This window comes from Oryzias melastigma, linkage group LG5, assembly GCF_002922805.2.
Source record: "Oryzias melastigma strain HK-1 linkage group LG5, ASM292280v2, whole genome shotgun sequence".
Lineage (NCBI taxonomy): Eukaryota > Metazoa > Chordata > Actinopteri > Beloniformes > Adrianichthyidae > Oryzias > Oryzias melastigma.
The window spans coordinates 1,982,966-1,997,382 of NC_050516.1; the positions used below are offsets into that span (position 1 = coordinate 1,982,966).

Sequence of the window (14,417 nt, forward strand, 5' to 3'; positions counted from 1 at the left end):
ACACAAGTCTGTCTTCTGGTACGGTAGATGGAAGTTTTAATCATGCTGTTGTTAAAACCTTGATTTAGAGACCAAACCTTGATGAATCTGATTTGATAATTTCATGACCATCTCATGCTATTTCTCTCAAATATTTGACAAAGTGGTCTACCTACAGCTAAAAATTAAAATTCTTCCTGCTAATGAACAAGGTCTTGGAAATGTTTCTGTCCAACTTTAGAATGCTGCAAATCCCCAAAATTTTACTGTCCAATCTAAAAGGTTTGGGTTTGCAGTACTTCACCTGACTGGCTCATATCTGGTTGACCAAACTATGCCTCTCAGCACTTATGGATCTTATTCTAATGGTGCATTCACACCAGACGCGATTATCACAACAAGGACGTTTAGCCTCAATGTTAAGTCAATGTACAGACGTGATCCGATGTCTTGCAGTGCGATTTTGGCGTTGGGCGTGGTGTGACAGCGTCAACCTATCAGGAACTCAACTTTGGGCATGTGACGTTTTCAATGACTCGATCAAAGGGTAGAAAAAAAATCCAATATGGCCGCTCAATGTGGTGATTTTTGTTCTGAACTTCCATCCATTTTCTTAACCTGCTGGACCCCAGGGTCACTGGAGACTGTCCCGGTTATTGTTCGGTAAAGGCGGGATACCTTCCAGACAGGTTGCCAGCGTGTCATGGAGCTGGAGCGATAACGCCCGCTACGTTAGCCATCTGCTTGGGTGAAAGTATAACAAGGATCCAGCATAGCATCCAAGCGCTTCCACTAGGATCCGGCGGAGCAACCAAGTGCCGCCACCCAGGTTCTGGCAGAGCTAGCGAGGCTGCCGGTCCGTGGGCAGTGGAGCTCACTTCTCTGGCCCACAGGTGGTTAGCTACCCGGCAGACAGAGAGCTGCCGCGGATGCTGTCGTTGATCACTGTAGCTCCATGGGCTTATGTTGATTTTCTTACTTTCATCGAGACAATAATTAAAAGATCCTCCAGTTTTACTTTTAATTTTCCCCTCTTAGGTTAATGTTCAAACTTGGCCACAGACAAAAGGAAGTAACATTTAAAACGGCTCTAACCCAGGCAAACCCAGAGTGAAGTATACCACACCAGGAAAGACCAGAAGATCTGGCGAACTCAGACATGGCGACGTGCTTGCCAGCGCCTCTATAGAGTTCTCCAAGACATTCGAACCCAAGCTACTCACTCAACATCATCCATGTTTTCCATGACGGAGCAATGAATGAAGTCCAGAAAAACTTGGGCGGTTTCTTTGGGGCGCCAAGCAGTACATTTAATGCGTGTCAAAAGAGAGGCAAATCGTATTCGGTGTGAATGCAGTATTAAACTACTCCACTCTTGTATGGGGTTCCGCAGGGCTCCATCTTGGGACCTCTTACGTTTTTTCTGTACCTCCTCCCTTGGACTTCATCCTCAGTAAACACAGTTTACTTTTACTGCTGACTATAGTCAGATGTACTCTCTGTCACAACACGTATGTCCTTTTTGCAAGATAACAAAGTCTAGATGGAGCTTAGCTTTTCATGTTTTATTCACTATAAAACTAGTGATGGTGTTTGGTCCAAGCAGCTCCCGTGATGCCTCTGCAGTATCTGGACCCCATGGCTCCACACATAAAAAAAGAATCTGTATTTCTGGAAACTCCAAAGTCAAAGTGGGAAACACCCCTCAAAGATCCTGTGGGACTTCTAGGGACAGATGGAAAGGTTGGTAATGGCGAACAAACCAGACATTATTGTGGTGGACAAAGAACAGAGGAGCACTGTTGTGGTGTGTATTAAATGATGGCAACATCAGGATGAAGGAACATGAAAAACTGGGGAAATACCAGGGACTCGGAAGAACTGGAGAAAGTTTGAAAGGTGAAGGTGACAGTGGTGCCTGTGGTGTTAACACTGCAAGGTGTAACCCCCAAACTGGAGGAGTGGCCATAGTAGATCTCTGGAAAAACTTCAGACATCTCAATCCAGAAAGTACAGTTCGAGGAACAGCAAGGATACTGTGCACGACCCCCAAGCGGACTCTGGCAAAGACTTGAGCTATGGTAATTTTCTTTTTAATTTGTGTATCTTTTTTAATCGATGTTTTAATGTACAATATTTTGTTTGATAAAGTCATGTAAAAGTGCCATATTTCCTGTATGGAAATGTGCTACGTTACAGAGTTCAGGCTTGTCATCATAGGTCTGAGGGACTTATCCTTAAAATTCTTGAGACATCCATAGATTCAAGGACTGGAATTCCAAAGAATTAAAAAAAAAAACCTCTTCTTGCTTTGAAAATGAAGTGGAACCAACCAACTGGTAGCACCATCCGATTACAAAAATACCTCACTTGAGGCCGGTATTGCCCAAAACACGCTAGGAAACAGGTGTGTTTTGCTGTTTCGAGCATGTCTGTCTCTGCCAGATTTGTCAAGAACATATTTTTCTAAATTTTTCTTAGTTTTTCTTCTTTAAAGTCCTAGGTATTTATTTTGTTAGAAATGAATGCCTCGTTTGTAATTTACTATCTTGCTGGTTTCTGTACATTCACACTGTTCTTATTCACACCAGGGTTCACTTGCAAGTGAACTAAAGCTTTCATTTTCAGGTTGACAAAGATGATTGCTCTAACACATTCAGATGAGCTTTTAAGTCAATCCAAAATAAGCAAATGATCCACAGAAACAAACTTTGGTTTGTGCGGAACAGGAGATCTTGTAACTTATCTAGTTACTAATTACTGGTTATTATTAGAACGTAGGAAATATGTCACAGTCAATTTATCAGCCTTGAGTTTTGTATTTTTAGCTGTGTGTTCAGACACCTTTCTCTTCTTTTCCCACTCATCCTTTGCCCATTTTCTTTAATTTCTTGTTTCGTGTTCACTGGGAGTATCACAGGAGGCGAAAAAGACAAATCAATTTATCACGTCCCTTTTCCTCTCCGTCGTCTCATTTCCTCTTTTGTCACTTTTTTTTCTTTCTCCCTCCATCGCTTCCTTTGTCCATTTTCTCTCTCAAGTGTGATCTGTGTGGGGAGTCACTGTCTAGACAACTGATTATACCGAATAATGAGGGAGAGAGGGAGGCGAGCACAGACAGAGCTTAAAAAAGAGGAGGGAGGAGGAGGTGAAGGAGATGGTGCCAGACAGTGAAAGAGATGTGTAAAGGGGAAGAAAGCAAAGGAAGAAAAACTATCTGAACTGGATCAAAAAGAATAAAGACAGATTGGAGAAAGGACGAGAAAGTAAATTCAGAAAGAGACAAGAGAACAAACAGGACATTATTTAAACACCAGTCGGCTCTGACCCTACCAGTCCTATAGGCACTGACATCATTAAAATGAATTTGGTCCCTGAAAAATATAAATTGGTGTCTTGTTGGAGGAAAGTCAGTCACAAGCTTTACTGTCTGTCTGTCCTAGCTCATGAGCAATCAGTGAGTCCAAAAATCTCCCACACAAACCCAGAAATACACAAAATCCAACACACACACCTTAATAGGCTTATCCAGAGCTGCTGTTTCATCCTTCAAACTGGTTCATTGTTGCTGTTTTGGGTGATAGAAGCCTTTTCTGCTAAAATGGCACGAAAAACTAATATCAGGAGAGAATGGGACCAAATGCCAACCCCTGAGCTCAACCTCAATGGGCAGACATCTTCAAACTGTTCTGACCCAACTCTTGGGTGGCATTTAGGAAATTTTGTGCATGAAAGTGTGAAATTCCTGTTTAGATATACACTCACTGCCCACTTTAGGGTTGGACCCCTTTTTGCCTTCAGAACGCCTTAATCCTTTGTGGCACAGATTTAACAAGCGACTGCAAAGATCTTGCCCCATATTTGTGTGGTATCATGCAGTTGCTGCATATTTGTCATATGCCAATCTTCCGTTCCATCGCATCCCAAAGGTGATCCACTGGGTTGAGAAATGGTGACTGTGGAGCCATTTAAGTCCATCGTCATGGTCAAGAATGAAGTCTGAGATAATTCCAGCTTTATGAAATGTTGCTTTTTCTTGCTGGAAGTAGCATCAGAAAATGGGTACAATTTAGTCATAGAGGGATGGACATTATTATCAACAGTACTCAGGTAGGCTGTAGTGTTGAACCCATGCTCAATTGGTACTAAGGGGCTCAAAGTGTGCCAAAAAATACCTCCCACACATCACACCACCACCAGAAGTAAAGCAGGATGGATATATGTTTTCACTTTCTCTGACCATCCAAATGTCGAAACAGAAATGGAGATTCGTCAGACCAGACGTTTTTCCATTCTCCTATAGTCAATTTAGTGAGTTTGTGTGAACTGTAGATAGATAGATAGATAGATAGATAGATAGATAGATAGATAGATAGATAGATAGATAGATAGATAGATAGATAGATAGATATCACGATATATCCAGAGATTGTACCAGAACAAAATTCTTATATTTTTTTATTTTTTTAAGAATAAGACTTAGAAAAAAACTCTACCTAAATAATAATATGTCTTGCATTTTATTAAAATGGTGAAATTCATTCTATTAAATCACAACGTTTTAAGCCCTGCAACTGTATACTGATACTGGCAGCAACATAGTACAGGAATTTTGGTTCAGTACCCATCCCAAGAAAAAAACTAAGTAGTGCATATCTTTTAGCAACAAAACCCACAAGGCTGACTGAACTTTTAACACAGTCTGTTTTTTTTTTTGCATGATCTTGTTGTTGTTTTGGTCGTGGTGTGGAGCTGCTCAAAGAGGCTCAGTGTGCTGTGCTGCCAGACAGCTGTCCAGGGTTTGGGTGGAAAGCAAAAGTCTTTGACTTGTAATTTTTATGTTTTATAGTTTTTACTGCGTTAGGTTTTGATTTCTGAATATTTTATGTATTTATTATATTTTGAATTCATATTTTTACTTTTTTTTAACTATTATCTTTGAATTGTTTGTAGGTTTGTATTTTATTTGTTTTTTGTTTGTGTGGTGATTGCAGCGGACCGCTTTTAAATTACTTGAGGGATAAAAAAAAGATTCTATTCTATGTAAGATGCTCTTAAATAATTAATGAAATATCGTCCTGTCAGCATTTTAAACCGATACAAGTATTGCCAAGTGAAATATTGCGATACATCACCAAATTGATTTTACCCCACACCCTTAAGCATTTCTGCCAACAGAACTACTGCTCACTGAATATTTCTCTTTTTTGGACCATTCTCTGTAAACCCTAGAGATGGTTATGGGTGAAATCTCAGTAGATCAGCAGTTTCTGACATACTCAGACCAGCTCGTCTGGCACCAACACCCATGCAGCGTTCAAAGTCCCTTAAATCCCCTTTCTTCCTCGTGTTGACATTCAGTTTGAACTGCGGCATGTTGCTGCCTTGTGATTGGCTGATTAGAAATGTGTGTTAACGATCAGCTGGACAGGTGTGCATAATAAAGTAGCCAGTGACTGTAGCTATGTTATCAACCATCTGTTGTTGGGAAAAATATATATTTAAAAGTGTCACAACTTTTCCAAGAAACCTGAACTCTAGAAAACTCTTGGTGTGTGTGGGTAAAGTTTCATGTCGTCTACTCATGAAGAATGGGAAAGAGTAGTGAGTGAGATAGAAGACAGTGAGTAGAAAATAAAAGACAGCTACCCAAGGAGATGCACTTCATCAGCTGTCAAATGTGGCAGGACTGAGTCAACACTTTTCCTGGGGCTATACAGCAGTTGTCAACAAACATTTCTGCTGTGGAAATAAAGGAGGATGCACTGAGTTGACCATTGGAATATGAATTGGCACTTTCAAAATTAGCAATATTGAGTGACAGATATAAAATTCCAAGGTTTTTTCTAATAGTTTATGATTTTCTTCTAACTGAAATCAAATTTTTGCAACTATAGAATTGTAAGAATGCAAAATAATCGTTGCATCTAGTGAGGATGGCTTTGCTAAAACAGATACTGTTAGGTTTGTTTTTTATAAAAGGTGCATCCGGCGTGTGAATGTATGTGGTCTGGGTCAGAGACTGGAGTGTTAAATCATGTTCCAGTCCTCTCCAGGGCCTCAGCATGCTTTGTGTTCAGAGCTGTTAAGGGGCTGGACTTCACTCAGTCAGAAGAGATGAGTTCACTCTGGATAAGTTTGTTAGTCCATCTCAGGATGAGAAAAAAAAGAAGCTTTCAATACTTGTTTCTGAAACCAACAAACATACCTCACAAACAGCCTTAGGCATGGCTGAATCCCTGAATGTCATGAGAGACTTCTTGGTCTGCTGATGATGTTTTAATATTTATGAAAGGCTTATCCCAGAGCAGAAAGAAGTTTTGATGTGCTACCCAAGTTGCTAATGTCCTTGTACCCCCACACTGCTATTGGCTGGACGTACATAATGTCAATCTAAAGTTTGTAGAGCAAGAACTTGAAAAAACACAGCTGAGGTGGGCTGTGTGGACTTCTGGTTTGGCCTGACTTCATTCCTTTGTGTGAAATATAAAATTCACTTTTGGCTACACCTGCTGGTTTCAGTCTTTAAAATCAAGGATCCCATAAAAATAAATCCTTTTTCTACTTTTTGACACAAACTGCAATTCGTCTTTGAAATACTGGGAGACAATGAAAGGGAGTTCCAAAGGTGAGGAGCGACAGCTTGGAAGGAGAGTTTGCACCAGCTTTACTTTAGCCATTTTTCATTGACCTTTATTGTTTTCACATTGATTTTGATGCCTGTGATGCTTTGTGTACACTGACTTTTATTGTTTGGCCTTTTTTAAAATCAATACAAAGTCCTTGAGCAACACAAATGAAAGCAATGTACTATAGTTATAATAGAAAGGTGCAGGAGTTTAAGTATCTTGGGGTCTTGTTCACGAGTGATGGAAGATTGGAGCATGATATCGACAGGGGGATTGGAGCGGGGTCTACCGTATTCACTGTACCGGTCTGTTATGGTGAAAAGAGAGCTGCAAAAAGCTCTCAATTTACCTGTTAATCTTTGTAACGATACTCCTCTATGGTCGAGCTCTGGGTCATTACCGAAAGATCGGGGTCCCAAAACAAGCGGCTGAAATGAGTATTCTCCATAGGGTGACTGGGCGCTCCCTTAGAGATACGGTGAGAAGCTCGGTCACCCGGAGAGAGCTCGGAGTAGAGCCGTTCATTAAGAGCAATTTAATTCAGTTTTATTTCTATTGTCCAATTTTATAACACGGTTGGTCTCAAAGGGCTTCACACCAAAAACATAAAGTCAGTCATAAAATATAAACATTAGCTGATTGCTAGACTAGACTAGACTAGACTGGGCATCCCTGCCCTTGATCCCTTCTTCTTTCTAGAAAGAGGCAAGTTTAAAAAAAAAAACAAAAAAAAAACAAAACAGATTCTTGGACAAAAAAGAAGAACCTTTAGGGAAGTCCACACGAAGGAGGGACGGACAGGATCAACAGGTGACGTACCAGAGCTGTTAAAGAAGAATTAGCTTATCTAACCCCACAACTACATGTTCGAATAGTGTAGCAGATGGGCTTCATCCAGATGGAACTGGAGACATCTGAGACGCGAGACGAGCCAGAGTCGAGGTCCACTGACAAGAACAATGGACAAGAACAGGAGTACAGACGATCTTTTTACCAGATGGAACTAAGGGACAGCTGGGATGAGCCAGAGGCGAGGTCCACTGTCAAGAACAGGAGTACAGACAATCCTTCTACCAGATGGAACTCAGGGACAGCTGGGACGCAAGACGAGCCAGAGGCGAGGTCCACTGACAAGAACAGGAGTACAGACGATCCCCCCAGAGGAGCTGAAAGTTAGTGTCTGGGGAGAGGGAAATCTGGGCATATTTGCTTAGACTGCTGCCCCGCGACCCGATGAATGGAAGGAGATAGATGGATGGATAGAAACTAACAAAAAATTAAAGTTACAGTTAACATTTGTTTATTTGTTTGTACATAATGGAGTTGTTTATTGTGTTCACCTTGCCACTACAAGCTGCAAAATCCTAACTTTCCCCAGTTTGCAATATTTGATAAATGTGTTCATCATTTCTGTTCATAATTTCTTAAAAATGACTAACATTTACTCCCTAAATAACATTAAATAGGAGTTCAGTATTTTTTTACTTCTAGTCATTAAATGTGTTTGAATCTTTACACAGAACTCCTGCATCAAAAACAGTCTAAAGCGAAACAGTAACACAATAGTCTATCATCATACATTAACATTTCAGCATTCAAAAACAGTTTCACTTCTTCATTTGCCTTTTAACCATGTGACTGAACAAGGAACTGAGCAGATCGTCTCTCTACGGCGATTCCTCCTCTGTGACTGGCTCTTTACTCTCTTCTCGCCTCCTGTCAGTTCGGTCTTGGAAATGTCCCTCACTGCTCTGCTTTTGATCACTGGGGCTGTTTGTGCTTCTTCAACAAGTAAGACATCAACTGCAGCTCTCATTTGAGCTTACTTCAGGGTTTGGTAACAGAGTCAGAATCTACTTTCAGCTGAAAACACCAAAAAGATTAGAGGAGCCTCCGGTCCAGCAAGAGGAAGTAGTTGTCCGTGTTCTAGTCTGTGACACTAAAGACTAAAAGAGAAGCCGTTTTGACAATTTTGGATCTTTAGAGAAAATGAAACGATCTTAGTTTTTGGTTGCTGCTTATCTTTTTTAGACATGAACATGTATTGATTTTTGAAAACTATCAAACATCTGAACTTTCAATGTTAAACTGGTGTAATTCCAGAAGAGTTTAGATTGGCTAGTTTCAAAATTAACGCCTACTGCAGAATTATTTTAAAAAACTGGTTTAGTTAAATTAACTTAAATACAGCAACATGTAAGTTAATAATACTGCTTTTTTTAAAAAAAAACTGCTGTTCGTATTCCTCTCCTATTGAGAGTCCAGACCAATTTCGGCAATTTTTCATTCCTTTAGTCTCAGAGTTGAAACACTTTTGATGATAAATTTGATTGGTTAGTGGTCCTTCCAACTAAACATTTCCTTTTTCTTAGTACATATTACTTCTGATTATTATTTCAATTATTTCAGTAAGAATCAATTATTTTTTGGACATGTTGAATTTACTTAATATTATTGTCACTTTGTTGCCACAATTTTATTGAGTAGAGGGAGTTCCTACTTTTTACAGTGCATCAGAACACTGAAAAGTTTGAAAAATGTTCAAAATGAAGAAGCTTTTGAACATTTTCTGAGACTTTACCCACAGGATATGATGGAGCTTCTGGATCATGTTCAGATATGGCTTCCTCTCTGCGTGACTGATTCATCCACAGGTGACACCGGGGTTTCTGGAAACATTCCTGCATCATTCAGTATTGTCAGAAATGGAATTTGGAGTTTCATCTTAGAACCTGAAGGGCGTCCAAAATAAAATTGTCATCTATGTCCCTGACGCACAGAGACTTTCCCAGTTTTTGTTTTTGTGGGCTCACCCCAGGAATAAAAAGCATTTTACATGTTGGCTCTTATTTCAACTCTATCTTCAGTCTTTCAGTCATGTCTGACTTTTACTTTTCCAGCACCAAGTCACGTGTTCCACTTCATCTATGGATGCTACGAAACCGACGATGTGCGAGTGGACTTGGTTGTTGATGAAGACACGATCGGATATGCTGATTTCAACAAACAAGAGATGGTGTGGCGTTTACCTTATGTGCCATCAGGAGGAAAAGACTTAAAGAAAGAAGCTTTCAAATTTGCCAGAAACAGCATTGCACACTGTCATTCTGTTTTGGCAAAGGCAAAAAAAGCAGATCATGGAAGTCCTTTACATCAGGGTAATAAACACCTTGTAACACTTTTTTTTTCTTTTTCGAAGAAAAGTTTTGTATTCTTGTGAAATCCAAACAATTTGAATTTTTTTTTTTTGTCATTAAAAAAATCATTAATGGGATTTTTCAATCTTTAACTGACCAGAACCTCCTGACATCTCCATCTATACCCGTTACAAGAGTGAGGAGGGGGTGCTCAACACTCTCTTCTGCTCTGCCAATCACTTCTACCCCCCGACCATCAACTTCACGTGGACCAAGAATGGCGTGGAGGTCACGGAGGGGTTGTTGAACCTACGTTTCAGTCACAACAAAGACGGGACGTTTCGCAGGATTTCAACCCTGAGCTTCACCCCTCAAAGGGGGGACGTTTACTCCTGTAGGGTGAGCCATGAAGCCTTGGAAAGACCTCTCGTCATGACCTGGGGTGAGTCTGCATTTTACCCAATGAATGGGAAAAAAAATATTCAGTCATGAGGGCGTCTCTGATCTTTAGAAATTGGGGTAACGGAATCCGAAAGCCTTTACAGTGACCATATCAGTGCAAGAACTAAAAATACCCATAAACATATAGGTTCGTGCACACAGTACAGTAATTGAGGGGAAATATGTATTACAAATTTAAAAAAAAAAGAAAAATTTTAGTTTTTATTGTCATTTGACTTACAGGTAATGCATATATACACATGGAGACTTACATATACATAGGCATATACGTGTATTTACCTGTATATGTATGCAAACATGTATTGACTTAAATAAGCCATTTCATGTTTTTGAGCCGGTTTTGGAAAGACTGCTTACTTAGTTGTAGGATAAATGAGCCACCAAAAGCAGGAAGCTCTTCTGAACCAAAATTAAACCTGACATTTAGGTTTCTTTCTAAAGCAGATGTAGATTTTTGTCTTTTGCTGTTTGGATGCTTAATCTGAAAAAAAAAGAAGCAAGTCTAAATAGATGCATTCTGTTAGAATAAATAAAAAATAATTCATCATGAACTGTGTTACACTTTTAGCTGAAATCTATTTTGGTGTCTTAATATTTCCTGATTCAAATCTACTTGTTTTTTTTTTAACTACTTGTAAAAGCTGATGCTTGGCTCACTTCTGCCCCCTGCTGGAAAGACAGAGGAGTGTCATGGGAATCTACACAAAATCTTATTTGTGACTATCAGTAAAAAGTTTTAAAAGTGTCAACTATTTTTACAAACATTAAACAATTTTAAAGTAAAAATAATTAAATGAAATAAAGGTTAAAGGCAGTTGGTTAAAAACATATCTGGAAATTGTATTTTCATTTTTGGAAGTCTCCAAATATTTACATTTAATTTTCAGAATAAAAGTAGAGATGTATCACTTAAATTCTTTAGCGTGAATGTATTTACACCCTTTAACATAAAAGTAAAAAACAGTTTTAAAAATAAAAAAAATTATTTATGTTTGCTGAAACTCTATTACTACAACCAAATATTTAAAATTTTCTCTATGCAACACAGTGCAGCAAAACCTTTAAGGTTAGAAATATTCATAATTTCATACTATTTAAAAAACTGGTTCATAGACAATTTATACCATCAGTGACCTTTTTTTTACATTGTTTTAAAACTATGTTTAAAGTAAAATGGATTTAACAAATGATCAGCGTCTCTTATCTGTTGAATGTTGTTTCTGCAAATTCACAGTTCTTTGCTCAAAATCCTGTGAAGGAAAATATTGTTTTTCTCTTCTTCTTCTCTTTAATTTACAGAATCCAGAATCCAGAGGAATCCTGCTCGTGTGTTTTTCTTTGCAAGTCTGCTTCTGTGCTTAGCTGGTATCGGGACCGGCTTCTACTTTTTCACCAAGAAACCAAAGCTTTGCTGTGTTTGTCGGTGAACTGTTCTCATTGCTGTGGTTGGGATTCGGTGGGGATGCCTGACAGCCATGCATGCAAAGCCTGCAATCTTGTTATATTTTACTAACTTCACTACAGCAAATGTCATTGATAGAAACTAATCTGAGTCTGGAACCTGACGCATCTATTATCTCTCCATTTTGGCTCTTTGACTTTGAAAAAAATGTAAACTATACAAAATGTTTAAATTATTTACATTTTTTCATTTATTCTTAGATCTTAATATATCAGATAACTGAGAAAAAAGATGGTAAAAAAGTTTCTAAATTATGGAACTGAATTTACACGTAAAGCTGTTTTTTCCATTTATATATAATTGGATTTTGTCCTGTTCATATTTGATAATAAAAGGAGAAAAAGGATAAAGGTGCACCAAAGTCGTTTTGATGGAAAATGTATGATTTATTTGGTTTTCTTGCACATTTTACCAGATCTGAGTCTTATTTGTCATTTGGTGCATTTGATTTTGAAAGAAACTTACCAGTGTTAAATATAAAGCTGCCTTTTTAATTTAAATACAATTTAATAAATTAAATGTAAAAAAAACATGTCAGTTTAAAACTATAGTGTAAAATTTTACATGCTACATTTAATAAATAAATCAAGGAGTTAACGACCTCAAAAACATAAATAAGATGTATTTTTCTAAACTGTAAGGTGGAACTTTGTAGCTTTTGGAGGGTTTTTGTTTGGCTTTTTTAGTTTTAAAGTTTGCAGGCCTCTGAAGACCAATCTTGTCAAGTTTTTACATTTTACTCTTTTTATAAATGTGTGGAATGAACAAAACAGATTTCAAGTTGTGAGTTGAAAGAGGAAAAATATATAAATACATAAATAAAATGTGTATTACTTTAAGTTAAAGTAATTTTTTTTCTAAATATTTTCATATACAAATAATAAAATGTGTCATTTCTTTGGTCCTCTGCTACCATCTAGTGGCAGAATATAAAAATTACTTTAAAGGGAAACAAAAGTGCAGCCATGAATTCCTTAAAAATAAAAACACATTTATTAGCAGTCACAGGGAGAGAATGCATGACATCTACATCAGTATGTCTGAATAAAAAGGCTAACGTCTTTATTTACAAATCTGCAATAGAACGTGGATAAGCACATGCACGTACAAATCATGACACCAAACAGCTTTCTGCAGAACAACCCGCTGCCCTCAATGCGGCTGTGGTCCGAGCAATTGACGTGATTGATTAAAATGATCAAAGAGGAAGAGGGAGGGGCTGGACTCTGCAGATCTGGACATTCATTGGCCTCTGAATTATTGATTGACGGAGCAAAACCCGTGCTGCTCCTGGACAGGGTTGAGGCAAAAGCGGATCAACATGGTGACCTCTGCTGCCTGTGTCGACATGCCCAAAGTGGCCAAAATCTCCAAACTGCACACCAATTCACCCAGAAGTGTAACTTTTCTCATCAGCTCAAATTGGAGCACCACTTCCCAGACATTCTAGTGAGCTCATTTAATTACAAAACATGAGATTGTCAAGAGGTGGTCTGAACCGCGGGCTGAGGGATAACAGCAGGTCGGAGGAGGAGCCACAGCTCTCCGATTGGGACGCTCTCATAGTCGAAGGCACTTAAAATTTTGCTCAGGATTTCTTTTGTTTTTGCCTTAGACACAACCGTCCTGTGAACCCTTTTTTTGTGTAAACCGAGGCCAGTTTTGCCCGATTAAAGCGGACGCCTCCGCCTGCCAGCAAAACCAAAAGCTAAGAGGAATCAAAGGCATCAGCAGAAGCAACCATCATCGTTTGGCAAAGAACAATTTGAAAGTACAATCACATGTTTATGTGTCCCGCCGGGACGAACGAAAAGAGACGCGCGGCGCGTCTTCGACTGGTAATGATGAGGCGGGAAGAAGCAGGACTCCAGAGGACGATGGGAGGTGGAGGTGAGCACAGAGCTGGAATATTTCACAGAGGCAGTGGAAGGGGCAGACCGGTGAGGACCCGGGACCGGGGAGGGGAGGCGTCTGAGCTGTAGCTGGAGGAGAGGAAGAGGAGGACAAACCAAGCCTTCGCCTTCAGCTTCTCCGTGACTTTGAGTGCTGGATGAGCCACTGCAGCGTGATATCTGGAGGGAGCCGGAAAAGCTGATGAACAACCTCAAGAGGAGGACAACTCAACTTTAAGAACTGCCTCTCAGCATAAGGAAACATGTACAGGTCACTGAACTGGAACATCAACTCAAACATTTAAGCTGTGTTTGATAATCATACAGGACAGGTAGAGCTTCACTTTGGAATAAAGCTAACATTTTTAACCTTAAAAGACCCGCTCTGATAAAAACGGTGTTTTAAACATGTTCATGTGTGACGATGGAGGACATATGTAAAGAGAATTTCATTATTCAAATCATTTTGAATCAGGAGCAGATAAAAAAACAGTTTGAAAAAGAGAGTTTTTGTGATGTAGAATAGGCGGGACAAAGCTAACCCACTCCACCCTGCAACAGAAAAGGGGAAGAGGGGGCGGGGTTGCTCTGTGACAACAATTCCTGACCAACTCAGAGGCGAATTCCTAATAAACTATTGTAATTCTGCAGAAACTATGTTCTTTTTAAATTGTTTTTAGTGCTGTCATGTGACTAATTTCTCTGTGATTAATTAATCGTGAGATGTAATTAATTAATCTGATTAATCGATTTTAATCGCTTTTTTATAACCCAATGATTGCTGTTAAGAGCCTCATTTTGAGGTTTTTTATTTAAGTTTGTGACATTATGGTGGAGTAAAAGATCAAAATAAAAC

The 14,417-nt window shown here is 39.0% G+C and overlaps 2 protein-coding genes across 2 annotated transcripts in view; one reads left to right on the plus strand and one right to left on the minus strand.

The window, feature by feature from the left end:
• Window positions 1-8,283: 8,283 nt before the first annotated feature.
• LOC112145229 (RLA class II histocompatibility antigen, DP alpha-1 chain) lies at window positions 8,284-12,437 on the plus strand. The gene is made up of 4 exons (XM_024270357.2): window positions 8,284-8,399; window positions 9,509-9,766; window positions 9,906-10,187; window positions 11,507-12,437. The coding sequence occupies exons 1-4, from the start codon at window positions 8,345-8,347 to the stop codon at window positions 11,632-11,634; spliced, it is 723 nt and encodes a 240-aa protein (XP_024126125.1). The 5' UTR covers window positions 8,284-8,344; the 3' UTR covers window positions 11,635-12,437.
• Window positions 12,438-12,642: 205 nt separating this feature from the next.
• LOC112145570 (ADP-ribosylation factor-like protein 8B) overlaps window positions 12,643-14,417 on the minus strand; it is an 8,303-nt gene continuing 6,528 nt past the window's right edge. The window contains exon 7 of the mRNA XM_024270885.2: window positions 12,643-13,741. Coding sequence (XP_024126653.1) covers window positions 13,692-13,741 — 50 coding nt within the window. The 3' untranslated portion in view covers window positions 12,643-13,691. The remainder of the gene's footprint in view (window positions 13,742-14,417) is intronic.